At 40.3% G+C, this 20052-nt stretch overlaps 1 protein-coding gene across 3 annotated transcripts in view; it reads right to left on the bottom strand.

Annotated features, from left to right (window-relative positions):
- The window catches only part of SORCS1 (sortilin related VPS10 domain containing receptor 1), a 596232-nt gene that overhangs the window by 120212 nt on the left and 455968 nt on the right, over positions 1 to 20052 (bottom strand). For all 3 annotated transcript variants that reach the window (XM_030941406.1, XM_030941405.1, XM_030941407.1), the window contains exons 7-9: positions 14513 to 14631; positions 11841 to 11930; positions 3738 to 3917 (exon numbers count right to left, since the gene is read on the bottom strand). In XM_030941406.1, coding sequence (XP_030797266.1) covers positions 3738 to 3917; positions 11841 to 11930; positions 14513 to 14631 — 389 coding nt within the window. The remainder of the gene's footprint in view (positions 1 to 3737; positions 3918 to 11840; positions 11931 to 14512; positions 14632 to 20052) is intronic.

The following is a 20052-nucleotide window of genomic DNA, read 5'->3' as shown; positions in this document are numbered from 1 at the left end:
GTTTAGGTCCTAACTCTGCCACTTACCATCTTTGGGGTCTTGCAAAAGTTGCTGTATTCTCTCTGCCTCCATTTACTTATATTTGAAGTGAAAGTGACAACAGTTCCTACATCATAAAGTGAATGTATGCATTGAATGAGATTGTTATGGAAGGTTCTTTACACCATGCCTGGCACAAAGTGGCCCAAAATATTAGACATTATTAATATCAACAAAATCCATTTCTAGTATTTTTGCTCTGAGGCCAACTTTCTTGTCTCTTATTTCTTGGCTCTCTTGAATGGAGTCCAATTCACACTGATGGAAAATTCTGGTATTTCAATAACTAAACCCTATAAGGCTGTACCCCCAACACTTTGTCTCTAGCATTTCTCTCTCTCATTCCATATACTCATTCCATAGTTCTAGGGTAGCGAACACAGAATCTGTATCCAGGTTCCAACGTGTGTGCAAACAAAATGCTTCATTTTAATGAGCACAGTGCTCCCTTCTGCATTTTTTACAAAGACCCATCGGCAGTGCACATGCGTGACGCACAGACCCATCTACATGTTTATACATTATACAGTTCACCTCTGCTAAAATAGCCTGAAGAGCTCACAAATGCAGGAACAGCACATAATTGGCATGCAGACGCAAACAAAGAACAAAGGCCATCCTCCTCAGTCACCCCAAATGTGAGCAGACATGCACTCCATGTATGCTATCTCTGTAACCCCCACCTCATGTGTTGCTCATCTTCGCTCCTTAGTAATTCATTTATGGATTTTCTTACTTCTCATTTATCTCTAAGCTCTCACCATTCATTACAATTCTACTGGGAAATTCATGCTGGATGGCTTTCAGCTTCCTGCTAGCCAGAACAATCAGATTTAAGGGAACATTTGTGCCAGGCTCCGTGTCAGCCAATATTCTTTCTATCTAGGTAATCAGCAGATACGGCACTGCCGTTCTGATCACATCAATTTCAATTCAAATTGCTGTGAACTGTCAGGCTAATAAAACAAAGACTCCTCTCTCCCAGCCCCAGGATGCAGAGCATCTTTACACAATACAGTCATACCACTGCTCAAAATGATGATAATAAGAGCCCGCAGTTTCCCTACAGATAGTCAACTGCAAGAGAGGCACAAAGGGGAAGCACAAGATTAACAAAGCAATGTTTGGCATGTCCAGAGGTCGCTTTGTTTCCTCTTTTCATTCCATACCTGTTACTGATGTTTGAATTCAGAAAACTAGTCATGAAAAGAGCTGCAAATAACAAGACATTGCAAAGTCATTCCTGTCTAAACTTGTCATTTTTTCGTCATCAAGGGACCAATTAAAATGGTTTTCATTTCTGGCAGGAAACAAAATTTATCCAGAGAATCAATTCCATGTTGACTCAAAAAGAGGGAAGAGGATAATCAGGAAGGGGAAGATGGAACCTGAAAGTCAGAACATGTTTTTGGGAGACCAAGGATAGAATGAGGGCCAGGAAAGAAAACTGGGTGATTAAGCTTGGGCAGTTGCTTTGACTTCATGCCAGTGAATGCTCAGAGCATGCTTAGTGTTGAGTCAAGGCAAGAAAATGCATGACATTTCAACAAAACACACTTCAAGTTAAAATGTTTATAGTCTATTGTTTATAGTCTATTTACCAATGAAAAAGAAATGTGGTAATTTACACTTGTTTATAAGAAGACAACTATTGTAATCTCAGCACTTTGGGAGGCCAAGGCAGGCGGATCACAAGGTCAGGAGTTTGAGACCAGCCTGGCCAATATGGTGAAACCCTGTCTCTACTAAAAATACAAAAATTAGCTGGGCATGGTGGCGGGAGTCCCAGCTACTCAGGAGGCTGAGGGAGGAGAATAGCTTGAACCCAGGAGGCAGAGGGTGCAGTGAGCCGAGATCGTGTCACTGTACTCCAGCCTGGGTGACAGGGCAAGACTCCATATCAAAAGGAAAAAAAAAAAAATAAAGACAACTACTTGGTATGAAGAATGTCATATGGCTGCACTAATTGCAATAAGGGAAGATGCAGGAATCTGAAATAATAAAAATGTTTTGGGCATTTAAACAATGTGGGTAGATGTTAAAGCTATGACAGTAGAACACTGCAGTGGTGCTTGAACACACTGGAACATAATATTAATGATGCTATCTATAATTTGTTGAGCATTATTGTATTTTAAGCACTGTGCTCCGTGCTTTGAAAGGATTAATTCATTTAATCCTCAGAAAAATCACATCTACTAGGTATCATGTTTATCTCCATATTTTAAGCAAGGAAACTGTGGCTCAGAAGTTACCGGATTTGTCTCAAGAATACATACAAGTGGCATTGCTAGGATTTAAGCTTAGGCAACCTAAATCCAAAATCTGTACTCTAAATTAAATTTTATTCAACATGAAGTTGAAACTAAATCATCACAATATGTAAATTTCTTCTAGAATACAGTTTGAGGTTGTCATGCATGATACAGTATTTATCTGAAACATGGGCAGAAGAAAAAGTGGAAAAACTTGTGAAAGTATGAAAAAGTTTGCAGTAGAATTTTCTAAACATATACATATAAACTAGACCGTATGCTAGTCTGCCACAATTTCTATTACAAATACCTGGACTCTAACTTTGGCATACAGTTTACTAATATGCTTTTATACATACACAGAAGTTTAGATACTAGAAAAAAATCACTAAGAACCTCTGAAGGAGGAGGAAGATAGAACACATTGAAAGGGTTTACAATGACAGGTTAAAATTTCTTAAGTGAAGTTAGTTTCTTTCATACTAGATATACGCTTACTTCTTAGACAATCAACCTCTTGTCTCACTGTGCTTATTCTTGACTAAATGATAGTGTCATTATAAGACTGTACATATCTGAATCCATTTTAGATTTTTTTTCAGATAGAATATAGGTATATTGTAGCACTTCCCAAATTCTGAATGTTTTCAAATGGCTTATTATAACCTATTATAAATCTTTCACAGCGCATGATAAGACTGATGAATGGCTAAAATCCATCCCAAGGCAGCAGTTTTCTTTCTAGCTAACTGTGCCTTCAATGGCAATTAAAGCATTGGTATTTATCATGAAAGCTAACTAATCCAACATACATGATTTTCTTTTGAATCTTAGCCATCTTGAGAAACAAAGAGTCTGCTAATCTCTGTTTTTGTTGTAGTAGCTGTTTATTTTATTTTTCTGGATTTAGGAGACAAACACCTGTTAATCTTATCTCACTCTCTGGCCCTGTGAGAAAAACGCCATTAGCCAAGGGAGCTTTTTTAACCAGAAAGGTCTTCAAGTCCAAATGAAGCGTCTTCTGACTGGATGCAGGAGACCTGATCCCCTTCATTCTTTCTTCTGAGAGACAAGGGAGTGTCATCCACCATCCCTTTACTCACGGCCCTGTCTGCCTTTCAAAACTATGTCCAAACATCGCATGCAGGCCACTCTCATCAAACCCTGTAATTGGCTGCCTCCCCAGACATTCTGCAAGTCCGCTAAGCCTTCATGTTCTGTGGAGTTTGTCAAAAAAGAATCTCTCCCAGAATCCCTCCCAGAGATGTTCTGTGGATTGTAAATTAACTAATAAAAATGTTCTGCAAATCTCTCCATTTCCCAAGAGAAATGAGGCCACATAAGGAACTGTATTAAAATGACCAGGAAAAGAGTCCATGTGGGGCTTCCATCAGCCAGCTGGGCATTGCTATGACTTAGGACCACATATGCCTCGTGACATACCTCATAGAGGTCGATCATGACGTTGCCCTCCGGGCCTCTGCTGCTCTGGACATTCTCCAAGGCCAGGGTAAAGTAGACACCACGTGTGTCTGAGATGTAGAGGTTGTACGTGTCATTCTGGTTCCATTCTTGGACCGCTGCGAACACCTGATTCTCATCGGTGCTGATAACATGCATGTCCTGTGAAAAGACACAAGGTTGTGAAGAGGGAAGAAGAGTTTTATATGTTCACCTGGCAGGCATCCAAAGAGTGTGGCGTCAAATAAGGAATACCAGAATGAGCACTTTAATAGAAGGTAGCTTCGTTTTGCATATATGAGAAATAATAATTAGTTAAGCATTAATCATATATTTCCTTTGTCACTTGTGGGGTTAGGCAATAAGGTCATTAAGAAATAGGATGGAGGGATGTTTGATAGATCAGTTTTAAATGCCTCATTACATAATTTGAAAAATACTTTCTTAAATATGTATGATTTGGAGAATCAAGCATCCTGATATTTTTGCCAAGCACAAATACAATACTTGCTCAGAAGGCATATATGCGGCAGATATGAGGAAAAGCTGGAGGGACAGAGAGAAAATAGACAAACCCTGCATCTCTCAGCATGGCTGATGGACCAGCAGCAAGGACATCACCTGTAAGCTTGTTAAACACATAGAACCTTGGGCCTCACCTGGTGAATCAAAATCTGCATTTTAATAAGATTGCTGGCCGGGCGCGGTGGCTCAAGCCTGTAATCCCAGCACTTTGGGAGGCCGAGACGGGTGGATCGCGAGGTCAGGAGATCGAGACCAACCTAGCTAACACAGCGAAACCCCGTCTCTACTAAAAAATACAAAAAACTAGCCGGGCGAGTTGGCGGGCGCCTGTAGTCCCAGCTACTTGGGAGGCTGAGGCAGGAGAATGGCGTAAACCCGGGAGGCGGAGCTTGCAGTGAGCTGAGATCCGGCCATTGCACTCCAGCCTGGGCGACAGAGCGAGACTCCGTCTCAAAAAAAAAAAAAAAAAAAAAAAAAAAAAAAAAAAAAAAAAAAAAATAAGATTGCTAAATAATTACCATGCATATTAAAGTTTGAAAAGCACTGCCCTAAGGTTCAGCAACCCCCAGCCAGTCTCCTCTACCCTCAGCCCTAAGAAAATATTCACCAGAGAAACCCAAAGTACTAATCCTCATGTTAATGTGTTCAAAGACTTAGCTGCTTATCAAAACCTAAACTGAGAGGTTCTGCAGGAATCCTCCAGTGAAAAAGGGCAAAAGATAGTCTGCATAACTGACGATGTTTTCAGACCCTGGTGGTCCTGGAAGACAGAATTAAAGCAAAGGTAGCATGGAGGCAGTGAGCAAATGCCCCCGGGGTGGGAGTTTCAAATTCTTTTCCCTCCATTCGTAACTCTGGAGAAAAACAATGGAAGCTACCACAGTCCGAAGCTTGCTGACTCAGACCAAAGCCTGCTTTCTTCTTTAGGGGATGTCTGTTAATATGTTCTTGGCTGCATTTTACCCTTTGCCCAAGACAGTAGACATAAAACAACTTCCAAAAACCAAAAATTAAAGCTAAGTAACCAAAACAAAACAAACAAAAACAAAGATTGCATATAACCACAAAGGTAGAAGAACAACGTAGAACAATTCTTGTTTTTGGCATTGCTTAGTACTCTAATCTTTCAGATGTACCATACTCTGTTTTTGAAAAGCTTTAGGAGATCTGGCAATCTTCCTGTTAACAATTCCAGTGCGGGGAAATTCTACCTAACTACTAACCTAAATTTCTCATTGTCATATATGCCCATGTTCTCAATCAAGCAGCATTTCAGCTCTGACTCTGCTCTAGACCTGTAGGCACAAGATTCCCTCTCCTCTTTACCCTTTATCACAGTAAACTCGATCCCAGAGGGAGAAGTCCATATCCAAAGGACTTTATATTCCTCACCTCTACTCAGGCTCAATATGACATACTCGAGTTTGATAACACTTTTGTAGAGAGAACCCCAACTGGAGAGGCCAAAAAATGAATCCTGCCCATTAATTTCATGTGTGCTTCTATCCATTGAATGTCTATTTACATTTCTCCTGGTAATTACAGCTCTCTCTAGGTATCTGCAGGGGGATTGGTTCCATGACTGTCCTCAGATACCAAAATCCACAGAAGTTGAAATTCCTTATATAAAGTGGTATAAGATTTACATGTAATGTATGCACATCCTCCTGTACACTTTAAATTATCTCTGGATTACTTACAATACCTAATACGATGTAAAGGCTATGCAAATAGTTGTACCATTTATTTAATTTGTATTACTTTTTATTATATATTTTTTAATATTTTCAATCTGATGCAGAACTTGAGGAGACACAGGTCCAACTGCAAGGATTGATGTGTTTTGAAAAACAGCCGCGTTCCTCTCAGATATATTTCTATATTTAATCTAAACTTTTTTCTACTTTCTTCTACCAGCAGCACAACAAATGAGCTTTTAGAACTGACATTCAGAATATTCCATTTCTCTGGCAACAGCAACTGAATAGCAACCGATGGGCAACAGCAACTGATGGGCAGGTGACCCACATAAAGTCAATATGACATGTTTCTAGAATGACTGTGGAGTCATCAGGGAGAGACAAAATTAGTATCTCACTATTGGTTTGTAAGCAGTAAGAATAAAAGAGAAAATTCCACATCTGCTGGAGATATATCTTGGAGGTAAAGGATGAAACCAATCCTTATGAAAACAGGGTCAGAGGATGGAGAGAGATGGCCCAATCCTGTGACATTTTTTGGTCCCTAAATGTGGACATTTAAGCAGCTGATCCCACTGCCAGACTTTTCAGTGAAAGAAGACAGTCTAGCAAAGTGACTGAAGAATGGACTTTCGAGTAAAACTACTTGAGTTCAGATCTTGGCTGTATAACTTAGCCACGTGAACTTGGACACTCTGTGTCTCATAATTTCAACCTGCAAAATAGAGACAAGGATAGGAGGTTCCCCATGGAGTGGTGAGGATGAAATCCATGAATAAGTGTTAAGCACTTCTAATAGTGTCTGGCACTTAGCAGATGCTCTAGGTATGTTAGCTACTCTCAGTTAAGTGAGCCCTTACATCCCTTTTGTTGATTAATCCAGGTTCATTTGGCCTTTCTGTTCACTGCAAATACTCAAGTCCTAACTACATACACGAGAAGAAGTGGTTCACCCAAGTGTCTTTGTTGTTGTTTAAAATAAAATTTAAAATTCTTTGAACCGGGAGAAGCTACACCCAAGTGTTTGGTTTCTTTCTAACAGAGAGACTTGTCTGTGGAAATTAGCTCCAGAGCTGTTCCTGCATTGACGACCAAACCTTCCGTGGCTCTCCATCCTATAGGGCAAAGACCTAAATCCTTACCTTGACATTGAGAAGCATCAAGCAACTGTTCCCAATTCATCTTCCCTTCCTTGTCCGTAAGACGCAGCAGAATCCCTGAAGCCAACTTAAAATATTTCAACAGTCACCTGACCTCATAGCTAATTCCCACTTCTGTGATTTACAGTGAATTTCTGCACTGGTGAACCTCTGAGTTTCTCACACTAGATATTTGATTAAATAATCCTACGCTAGAAGAGTAAAGTGCATCACCTGTACCGGTCACCTCTCCCAAGCCTTTATTTTGTAGACGTGGAAAGGAAAACACAGATGCATCAAATATTGTGCTCTAGGTCACTTAGAGAACTAATCACACAATGATAACAGATTAAAATGTCCATCTCTAGATATGGGCTGAGTTTCAATCCTTCGTTTGTTTCATATAATTATGTTTTCAAATGATACTGGTCTTAAACATTTTAATTGAAAAGTTTAAAATATTTATATACCTTCTTTTTTCTCCTTCCCTAAACCCTGTTTCTATTGGGAAAAATGTGCTTTTTCTCCCAACGTGGCACTTTATGTTGAATGCTTTAACCAAATCACAGAATTTGAGAGCAACTGTGATCTTACAGATTTTGTATTGAAGCATTTCTAAAGTCTGTTCCGTAGAACAACAATGTTGTTAGGATTTTAGTAGACTTGAAAACTTTCAAGTTTCAAGTTTAGAAAACTTGAAAAATGTTTTACTATTTTAAAATGGTAAAACATTTTAATTAATGGTGAATTAAAGAGCTTTCTTGCTCATTGGACATTCTAAACCTTCAATATACCAGCGAGCTACTGTTACTCTCTAGGCAAGAAACACAGAATGGAGTTTATTTCTTTTTTTAGACATATTTGACCACACCGCCAAATTCTCAGGAAGGATTACTAAGGACATTTTATTTTAAGTAACACACATGAGAAAATATTGTTGTGAATCTAAGCTCCTTATTTAAAAAAAATAAGTAAAGAAAACAGGCATTGACAAACCAGCCCAAGGTTTCAAAGCAAGTTAGTGACAGATCTGGGTCCCTAATCCAGGTCTCCTGCTGCAAATCAAGCAGCCTTCATATCACCTGCATCCTGGTCCACATCGATCTTCCACCATGGAGACAACTAGATCCATACTAATAGTAATATTACCTTGCTTTTATAGAGTATCTGTCCTCCAAAATGCTCAAAGCACTTTCGTATGTATTGCCTCATTTATCTCACTTGAGTAGCTCAGAATGGGTTCCGAGCAAGTTAAGGAAGACTACCACTACGTTTGCCTGTCTGGAGGGCCACGTGCTCTTAATGCCAGCAGCAATATTAAAATCTCCCTACCCCCATCTTTCTTTACTATTATATTATTAAACATTTTTTTGAGCACAGCTCAGGGTGACTATGATCTTTCAGGAGCTGATACAATGGTAGTGGGTGATTAAAGAAAATTGAGCATAAAATTGCTGGTTTGTCTCGATTCCTTTGGTCGGCATGAAGCTTTGTTCATTTCCAGTTGCACCAGCCCTGTCTCTGACAGAAGGCCATAAAATACATGCACCTTTGTCGCAGACCACTCCACCCAAGCTGGGGTTTCTTTTTGAAGGTATAATGGGATTATAATAAAGAATCTCATTGCCTTAAATAATTAATACCCATCTGGATCAAATAATACATTCATTTGCTGTACTAGCCCCTATTTTTTCTGGTAACAAGCTAAATTACTGACTGAATTCTACCCTCAGAACCCAGATGAGACTGAGTAATGGAACATGATCTTCTGGGAGAACAGGAGGAAGAAGACAGATGTAAATTCGGGTTCAAAGTAAAACGTTTTCCTTCCATATTGGCTAGATGCCACTGGGGGCAACTGTCAGCAATGATCTGTGAGATGGCTATGAACAAGCAATGCAAAGTATCTGTTTCCCCAACCTCCAGCAATGACTCTACAAACGTTTCTTTGATTTTAAAGTATGATTTCTAGGGCTCCTTAAGTCAATGGGATTTTCTTCTTAATGCCCCTGACAGTATATGGAATTTTGAGGACGTGATGATGCTATGTTTTAATAACAGAAGCTATTAATTTACCTTCAAGGTAAGAAAGTATAATATAAAAAATATACTACCGGCCGGGCGCAGTGGCTCACGCCTGTAATCCCAGCACTTTGGGAGGCCGAGACGGGTGGATCACGAGGTCAGGAGATCGAGACCATCCTGGCTAACACGGTGAAACCCCGTCTCTACCAAAAAAAAAAAAAAAAATAGAAAAAAAAATTAGCCGGTCGAGGTGGCGGGCGCCTGTAGTCCCAGCTCCTCGGGAGGCTGAGGCAGGAGAATGGCGTGAACCCGGGAGGCGGAGCTTGCAGCGAGCCGAGATCCGGCCACTGCACTCCAGCCTGGGCAACAGAGCGAGACTCCGTCTCAAAAAAAAAAATATATATATATATATATAGATATATAGATATATAGATATATATATATATATACACTACCTTGAGAGTCAGGAGACTTGAGTTCTAGCCTCAGTTATGCTACAAGTAGCATTTGATTTCGACCGAAACTTATGTCACTTAAAGAGTTTATACCCGGCTGGGCGCAGTGGCTCACACCTGTAATCCCAGCACTTTGGTAGGCTGAGGCAGGTGGATCACAAGGTCAGGAGTTCAAGACCAGCCTGATCAATATGGCGAAACCCTTTCTCTACTAAAAATACAAAAATTAGCCAGGCTTGGTGGCACGCGCCTGTAGTTCCAGTTACTTGGGAGGCTGAGGCAGGAGAATCGCTTGAAGCCAGGAGGCAGAGGTTGCAGTGAGCCAAGATTATGCCACTGCACTCCAGCCTGGGTGACACTGCGAGATTCCGTCTCAAAACAAACAAACAAACAAACAAACAAAAAACAGTTTATTCCCAAGAGTGCACATAAGATGAGGATATGGTCTCCATTTCCACATCCCTCTTGAACAACAGCAGCATGTCATTGCATTGAGGATAATTCTTTTTTTTAAGGTGCAAATCCTGCAAGTCAACTACTTCATTTATTAGTCAATCAAAGAAACAACAATTTATCTCAATGAGGAAAAGATGCTCAAGAGGAAAAGAAAAAAGAAAACCCGGCTCTGTTGTATTTATTGAGTTAACATGTTCATTTCTCTGACAAACCTTCCTAAGAGATTATCAGGGGTAATTTGAACAACACTCAGTTTTCCTTTTACATAGTGATGTTATCCAATTCTTATCAAAGGCACAACTTCAATGTTGTAAATTCGTGTTTTATTGGGAAAAAAAAAAACCACTTAAGCCAAATCAAGAACAAGAACTTAAATGTATCCAGACACAGACATACATACAGTTCCGGATAATTACCACAGTCATTAATCTCTCAGCAGCTGAAAATAACAACTACAAGCATAGCTATAGTTCTTTGGAGTTAATAGTGCAACTCAATGTGTGTTATTACCTCTAATGGACTGAGGCTTACAGCCCACCTTTCACCATGTTAGGGTTAGGGAAGGGTCATAGCCAAGAGAGAGAATTCAGCCTGGAGAAGCCAGAACAATCTGTTACTACTGGCTCTCCTGGGAGAGGAAGTCTGCTGTGCCCTTGTGTTATGTCTATTATATGACTTCCTGGGCAGCTATCTGGTGTTGGTTCAAGTCAACATACTACAAAGTCACGGATGAAAATATAAGAGAAAGAGGCATGGAAACTCAATTAAAAAAAAGAAAAGTTATATATGTTCTTTGGGCAACCCAAAGTCTTCCAAGTTGAGCTATAACTCTATTTAAACCTGCAGAATACCTTTCTTATAGCCACATACGTCTCCCTTGCTCTAAGATTAAGGCACAATACATTTACAGTTCCTAGTCACTTCAAATACATCACAATGGCAGCAAGATCGCGAACACACAGCTCTGAGCTCCCAAGTCAGTTTGACCTCCACTAGGTGGCGCTCCATATTAACGCAGTTCTTCAGCACTTCTGGAAAGACAGCCTGGGGATGTCAACAGTTGAGGGTCTTTAACTTTTGCTTGTCTCTGTTTTCCAAAGGGTATGCCTTTGGGGAAGTCTAAAAAATTAGCTGCGCCTAAGAACTCTAAAGACAACCAGTCTCATAAGTTTACAGAGAGTTGATTGGCTGAGAGAGAAAGCAAAGGCTGCTGCCACGTCACAGCATCGCCGCTCAGTAAACAACTGATAATCAAACCAGATAGAAATGGATCGCAGCTGTTGCACTGATACATAACACATCCAAAAAATATTTTCTGTCTTGTTAGAAAACCAATACATATGGCTTGAAAATCTTTACTACTGAAAATCAAATCAATTATTAAAATTCATATGAATGCTCCTATAGCAACAATCCCAGAGAGACAGAGAGAGAAGAAAGAGAAAAAGAGAAAGTAAGATGAAAGAAAGAGAGAGAAAAAGAAAGAGAAAAGGAGAAAGATGAAAGAAAAGAAAGAACGAGAAAGGAAACAAGGAAAGAAAGAAAAAGAGAAGAGAAGAGAAAAGAAAAAAGAAAAAAGAGAGAAAGGAAGGGAGGGAGGAAACAAGAGAAGGTAATAAGAATGATCGAAAAGACAGTAAGGCAGAGCAAACTTGGGAAACAGAGATGAGAGACGTAAATAAAACATGACTATGAGAGGTTGAAAGAGTCCTTGGGAAAGGGATGGAGGCTGGCTTCTGTGAATGAGAGTCAAGAGTGAAATGAAGAAAGTGATCTAGGCCATACCTTGGGCAAAGCATATTTCGGAAGCTTCATTTGGGCAAATGCATTCCTTCGGTAAGACACGTAGTAATGTGGCCGCCCTCCTGATGTCAGCTGGATCATAAAAACAAGATTGTAAGAAGCTCAAGCTACGATGACAGACACAGGTCACAGAACAGCGACCTGAATGGAAGGAGGTAGCTTCCAATACAACAAATGGCATTAATGTCTATTGCAGACACGTGTAAAGAATTGGCATTCAGTTCAAACACAACTTACAAAGAGTATGTGAGCTGGTCAGAGGCCCAAACTGAACCTACTGGACAAAAATGCAATTCTTAAATTTGCACTGTGGCTCAGATGCCAGAAAACATTTTAAGTTATTTTTTTCAAATGATAGTAACCTTGGGGTACACTGGCTGATTGCCATCACCAGCCCAGGTCTCTAGACCCAAGTCTATGACCCTATAAGTAGGTAGGTCCCTGTGCCATATCAGAATGAAATGGCCCAAGTCAAACAGTGGCAGAGCTGGAGGCTCACATTTCTGGGCACTGAATTCCAGTTTGATGGTGTTACACTGATGATTATGGGCACGTGGCACAGACAGGAGTGCTGGCATATCAGACAGCAAACCAGGCTAGGATTGTTGTCCAAATTCAACGTAGGATTCTTCATTTAATTTATTTTTATTTTTATTTTTATTTTTTGAGATGAAGTTTCACTGCTGTTACCCAGGCTAGAGTGCAATGGCACCATCTCAGTTCACTGCAACCTTCACCTCCCAGGTTCAAGTGATTCTCCTGCCTCAGCCTCCTGAGTATCTGGGATTGATTACAAGCCCTTGCCACCACACCCGGCTATGTTTGTATTCTTTTAGTAGAGATGGAGGGTTTCACCATGTTGCCCAAGCTGGTCTCGAACTCCTGACCTCAGGTGATCAACCCACCTTGGCCTCCCAAAGTGCTGGGATTACAGGCATGAGTCACTGCACCCAGCCTTTTTAAAATTTTTTTAAAGCTAAATCTCACTGAATTGCCCAGGGCTAGAATGCAGTGGCACAATCATAGCTCACTGCACCCTTCAACTCCTGGGCTCAAGCAGTCCTCCCCAGGAACTGAGACTAAAAGCAAGGGCCACCAGAGCTAGCTTCCCTCCAATTTTGTCCAAAGCATGTAGCTCAATGAATCCTGGTGGGTGTGAGAGAGGGCAGGAAGGGGTGTGGTCTCCAGCCCAGCATATGAGCAACCTGCAGGGCACAGTGTCAAGGGCACCACCACCAGTCTCTCTCGCTCCTTCGCAGCCACCCTCAAACTCTTTAAATGCCTGGAGTTTCAATGACAGCTGGAGTTTGCATACCCTGAAGGTCGACAAATGTGCATGTTCATCACATTAGGAATCTGACTTGGAAAGTTATCATCTTCACTGTCATGTGGCCAGATCACCTCTTAGGTCTAGTGAGGGGCTACAGGATGTTCATGGTGGCATAGGTAAAGACTGTATGAAATTCCAAATGCAGAATTGATTCTCATTTGTAAGTCATAGATGTGGATCACAAACTGTTATTAGAAACCAGAAAAGGTTCCTGGGAGCGGCACTGATACGGAAATGAATTATTATAGACAGAACCAATACGTGTAACTATTCGAATGTCCCTTGACAACTTGATGCTGAAATTGTCCGAGTATTAATTACTAATTTTCCTGAAGAATAAAGAAATGGGGTGTGTGTGTGTGTGTGTGTCTGTGTGAGATCACATGTGAAACATTTTAAAAGTACACAGGCCAATGGGCACTTAAACAAATGGCTTCCTCGAAGCATGTAATCAAATATTCTAAATTCTAATTTCTTGTCGAAATAAATGTAATACTGTCTAGAATGGGTCTTTATGTATAATTTTATATATACATATAAGCTATTTAGTAATTGTACCTTTGCCATTTTTAACATGGAAGGCGGTAACTAAGTTTTTAAATGCATTGTCCAAACAAGCTTAAATTTCTCCTTGAATGCTGAAAAGCAGTGCAGCATATTTGCTTCTTGTCTCTACGAACAACTCAGGAAACTTCAGCTTCTTAAACTGTTCTCCACTCTCTTGGGGGTGAAAAACCTGGCTGAATACATCTGCTCTGAAGTGTCTTTATTCTAATCACAGTTGGTGCATGACAATAAAAGCTGATTACTCTCCCCCTGGCCTCTGCCTCCCACTATTTCCAGCCACCCCACAGCTTCCCTTCCCATTCCTGCTTCTCCACTTTTAAAGTGGGTATTGGGGAGGGGGCTGATTGGCTGACCCTTCCCCAGATAGAAAGAGACTGACATATTTGTTCAGTCCCTTTGATAACTGGAAGTTTCTTTGGAATGCACGTGTGGGGGACAGATTGTACTGTGCATCATCCTAGAGACAATCTCACTCCTCTCTGTGATGCCTTCATGACCCCATAAGGATAAGATCCTCCGGACATAGCCCAAAGAAACTCATTACTATTCTGTTAGTATAGAAGATTCCACACTCAGTAATTATCCTTTTGTTGAAAAGATAGTGATTTTCCCCTCTCTCCCTACCTCCTTCCCTCCCTCCCTTCCTCTCTTTTTGACTCTTAATGGAGTGTAAAGCCGGCAAAAGGGACTGCAATAGGGACAGAAACAAGGAAAATAAAGGTTTCTGAGACAATCAGCAGAAGTGGATTTTTCATACCTGAACAAACACGTAATGATCCTGAACAATCAAAGAGTCTGGGTCAATGTAGCCTGGAAAAGGTTGATTCCTGTTGGCCTCTGTACAGTTCTGCATTCGGCAAGTTAGATAATGTGAATCTGAAAATAAATAAATAAATAAAAAACATGGGGTTAAAGGGGATATACAGATACAGCTTTAGAGTCAGGGTGGACGTCTGCTATTTCCCTTACCATTTCCAATTCTTTTTTTTTTTTTTTTTCTTTTTGAGATGGAGTCTCGCTCTGTCGCCCAGGCTGGAGTGCAGTGGCACCATCTCGGCTCACTGCAAGCTCTGCCTCCCGGATTCACACCATTCTCCTGCCTCAGCCTCCCGAGTAGCTGGGATTACAGGCTACCACCACCATGCCTGGCGAATTTTTTGTATTTTTAGTAGAGACGGGGTTTCACTGTGTTAGCCAGGATGGTCTTGATCTCCTGACCTCGAATCCACCTGCCTTGGCCTCCCAAAGTGCTGGAATTACAGGCGTGAGCCACCGCGCCCTGCCACCATTTCCAATTCTCTAAACAAGTCTCACAATCTTTGTTAAATACGTTGTCATTGCTATTACTATTTAAATTATTATCATTATTATTTTACTCACTTGTTCTCAATACTACCTACAACATCTCCTGGTGCTTCCATCAAGTCTTGATATCCTAGAATACTAAATTCTTGCTAATTGTTTTTTTCCCTCCCAATCCCAAATGAAAATATTTTCAAAAAACTGGCAATAATACTTGCGATTTCATGGTCAATTTTTTCTCATTAGTAGGTTTCACCTTCACACTTTGATCTTTGACAAACAGGAAAACACACATACATCTAATCATTCATCATCTAATGATAAAAATGATGTTGTTGTAAGATTCTAGGTTAAGATAAGGGTTTTTCTTTCATAATTCATTCGAAGTAAAACAGAGCTGGGCACTGTGGCTCATGCCTATAATCCCAGCACTTTGGGAGGCCAAAGCAGGCGGATCATGAGATCTGAAGCTCACAACGCCTGGTCAAGACGGTGAAACCCCGTTTCTACTAAAAATACAAAAATCAGCTGGGCGCGGTGGCAGGCGCCTGTAATCCCAGCTACTTGGGAAGCTGAGGCAAAAGAATCACTTTAACCCAGGGGGCGGAGGTTGTAGTGGGCCAAGATCACGCCACTGCACTCCAGCCTGGATGACAGAGTAAGAGTCCGTCTCAAAAAAAAAAAAAAAGCAAAACTGAATTGGGAGGAGTTCCTTGAGTCAAGACTTTGTTTTTACAATTGGATCGATTGAGACCCTGGATCTCACCCGATCATCTGATGATAAATACAATATCAGTAATGAGAACTCTTACATCAGTTTGATCTCTATTGCTGGAAATATATTTTATGAGGGAGGCTATTCCTGTTTTTTGAGCACACTATCCTGGTCTCTATCTAATCAGATTATGTTACTCCCTTACGTAAAACGCCTTTTGCCTTATTGCATTGAGAATAAATTCAAACTCTCCATTACCCACCACGCCAACCCTCCAACCTCCCCCACTTCTCACCATGCTAATCTTTTCTTCTCTCTCTGTAATTCTTCTAATCCACCCTACTTTATGTTCAGGAAGTTGGCCAAACCTTCTACCACTTTAAAGACTCTTTATTTGTATTCCCTCTGCCTAAAATGCTTCTCCCCAGGCTGTTCTCAAAGCAGGTTCTAGATTTCAGCTAGCTCACTGCTACATCTGAGGATCTTCCATGATTATTCTTTATCACGCACCATCCCATTAATTCTCTCTATGGAATTTATCACAATATAAAATCACCTTGCTATTTCTTTCTTACTGAGCCCTGCTCCCATTAGAATGTCATCTCCATAAAGACAAATGCCTTTTGTGTTTTGGTTGTTGCTGTTATTCACTGTTGTGCCCACCAGCTCCTAATACTGTTGCCGGCACACAGTAGCCAATAAATGAATATTTGTTGGAACATGCCGCTTGTTGAAATATATCCTTTTGATTATAAAAAAGAAGTTATTTTACTTGTTTTTGATGCTTAATGAGTAGGTGGGTTTGATTTTAAGATATCAGAGACTTATGCAGAAATCCACTTTTCTAAATGAAAATATAAGAAGATGATTATTTACAGGAAATTGAGGTGCGGAATAGTATGTCAAGACAGATAAGCTAGATATAAGGATTCAGTAAAGATTTCTCTTAAGAAAACTAGGAAGGCAAAGTTGTCCAGGACCACCTTTACTTAAGGAACTTGTGTGTACCTGTATTCTGCAAAGAGTGCCACTAGGGGGCGGCATGCACTCTTGCTCCCTCTGACCAATGACTGATGGGGTTTCTGATAAACTCTCAGGAGACAATAGAGAGCCTTACACACCATCTTCCTTCACCCCGCTGCCATTTCCCAAGATGGGGATAGCTTTCAAGCGCTTTAACCTGTCTAGTCTTGGTGTGAAGCCACCTCCAAAATTAAAATAGAGTCCTCTATCCTTCCTTCCTCATCTCCTTTTTCAGGCATTCCTGTAATTTCACATTAGAGCAGAACACAGGATCTTTTTAAAGACAGTTTCTGGGACTCACCCCTTCCCAGAACGATCCTCCCTCTAGCACACAAAATCTTTACCTCATAATTTTATACTCTGCCAGACCATTTTACAGCTTTTAAGTGACTTCTGTTTTCCACAATGTAGCTTGGGGGTCATAGACACAATGGAGATTTATGAAAATAAGAACTGGGCTTGAATTCTGGTGTGGTTTATTTATTAGCTGTGTAGTTCATAGGCAATCCTTTCATCTTCCTGAGCCTTGCTGTTACTGCAATGCTAACCAATGTTCCGTCTTGGTTTTTCTGTTCATGGTACAGAAAGCTAATCATTGAGACAATGAGTATTGCCAAGGAAGAAGACTTGAATTAGGTGCCACAGCTGAGGAAATGGAAGATCAGTCTCAAATCTATCTCCCTGACAAACTAAAATTAGGAGTTTATATAGCAGAGAAGAAATGTAACCATGTGTGGGAAAATAGGAATTAGGGGGTGTAAGGAAGAAGAGCTGGTCAACAGGAAGCAAGTTGTCAGTTAGGCAGTCAGGATGGGTGAGGGGTCTGGTGTCTTATTGTCCAGATGCAGTGATCTGGTAAGCTTAAGTTCCTTGATGACATCTGGGAGGCCTGATGGTTGGTTTCCTGATAAAGCAACTCAGATGAGAACTTGGATAAAACAAATGTAACTTTCTCAAGTTTGAAGACTGGTAGGATCAATTTCTGTGTTTATTCAAAAGAAAGCATAAACATCATGTTCTATGGGACAACTGGGCCAGTTTCACTGCTTCCTTCATCTATTAAAGGAGGATGCCAATATCAATTATCTTGTACTTTAGCTGTAAGAATTAAAATGACATGGCCAGGCGCGGTGGCTCAAGCCTGTAATCCCAGCACTTTGGGAGGCCGAGACGGGCAGATCACGAGGTCAGGAGATCGAAACCATCCTGGCTAATGCGGTGAAACCCCGTCTCTACTAAAAAATACAAAAAAAAAAAACTAGCTGGGCGAGGTGGCGGGCGCCTGTAGTCCCAGCTACTCAGGAGGCTGAGGCAGGAGAATGGCGTAGACCCGGGAGGCGGAGCTTGTAGTGAGCTGAGATCCGGCCACTGCACTCCAACCTGGGTGACAGAGCGAGACTCCGTCTCAAAAAAAAAAAAAAAAAAAGAATTAAAATAACATATATGCTCAATGTTTTGAAACTCAAACTCATACAGATGTTAGTTGTTATGATTAAGAATGATAATACTTCTGTTTTCTGTTTTGCTACCTTTCATAATGATGAGAGCTTTGGGAACACACTTAAAAAGACTAGTTAAGCCAAATTTAAATATTCTAGTTATATTTCTGAATCAGATACTTTGGTGAGTTGCTGAACACCCATTTTTCTCTGCCTTTTTGCTAAAATATCGAATATTGGATCTGTCAGCTCATCTTTTCTCCATGTGACTCAGAAGTTCCCATATGCAAGAATGAATGTTGTCACTCTAAACCCACTCAAGCCTTCCTTCTCCACTTGCCATTGGTTGTTTTAGAAGAGGGCATTTAAACCTAGTATTGGTACATGAGAAGTGAGGAGAGAGCTTTTAAGGGGAATCTGAGAGATATCAGGAGATACAGCAGAAGATCTTCTGCCTCTGTAAACACTGTGTCTCAATGTGAATGGCTCTAGGCTTCTGGTTGCCCAAAGGAGCCAGTCTTACAGTCAAGCTTATACAATGAGTATGACAACTAGATGGAAAGTACCCATTCCCTAATGACATCATTGAGCTGTTGATGGTACTGAGCCTCAAGCTGCCCAACCTCTGTGCCTCTTGTTATGTGAGATAATGAACAAAAAACAATGGCTAAACACAGTAAGAATTTGATTAGGAGGTCTTGAGCTTCTAATTATAAATACAATTTCCAACTAGAACTTCTAAGACTGACACCTAATGAGGACTTGATGCATACACAATTCTTGTTTTATTTGTATTAATGTCTGATGGGTCTTTTCCTTAAAACCTAAATCTCCTCTTCAGAGGTCCCTGTACAAACATAAGATGGAAAATAATAACATACTCCTTTCATGTTTCTAACTCACCTATATAGAAATTATTATCTAAGGGATTTTAGGGAGAAAACAAAGATGGAATCTAACATTTGTTAATCATCTATGAGCCAGGCAGTCTGAAACATGTTCACAGAGCTATAGTACATTTAATATTCACAACACTACAGAGTATATCAACTGATTTTGCAGATAAAGAGAATGAAGCTAAAAATTAGTGATTTGTAGAAATGGCAGTATGTGGTTGCAACGTGGTTAGACTGACTCCAACTCTGGTTTATTTCTACTATACTATGTTACATGAAAAATCCCAGTGAGTTTGGGGCCAATCTTTGTTAAGTATATTCTTGCTTCTACCTAAGGTTCAAACGGATACCCTTAGATACAAAACAAGAACACCCGAATATTTTTGAGTGGTAATTTGGCAATATGAATCAAGATACTTACAAATGTGGGACCAGCCTGACCAACATAGTGAAACCCCATCTCCACTAAAAAACCCCATAATAATTAGCCAGGCATGGTGGCACGTGCCTGTAATCCCAGCTACTTGGCTGGGAGTCTGAGGCAGCAGAATCACTTGAACTCAGGAGGTAGAGGTTGCAGTAAGCTGGGATCACGGCACTGCACTCCAGCCAGGCAACAAGAGTGAAACTCTGTCTCCAAAAAAAAAAAAAAAAAAAAAAAAAAGAGAGATACCTTTGATCTAGAGTTTATTTCTGAGAATTCTATGTAAGGAAAAAGTCAAAGATCAATGTAAAGATTTAACAACTAAGATATTTATTAGTGTTATTTATAATAAAAAATTTTGGAGAAAACATAATGGTCAACAATAGAAAAAGAACTTAATAAACTATGGAACATTTAGAGTTTGCTATTAAAATCTTGCTTTTATGAGGAAATGCTTAATATCTTTTATATTATAGAAGTAGGTTACTAATTAGTAAT

Source organism: Rhinopithecus roxellana, chromosome 11, assembly GCF_007565055.1.
Source record: "Rhinopithecus roxellana isolate Shanxi Qingling chromosome 11, ASM756505v1, whole genome shotgun sequence".
NCBI lineage: Eukaryota > Metazoa > Chordata > Mammalia > Primates > Cercopithecidae > Rhinopithecus > Rhinopithecus roxellana.
This window is presented reverse-complemented; position numbering and strand designations above follow the sequence as displayed.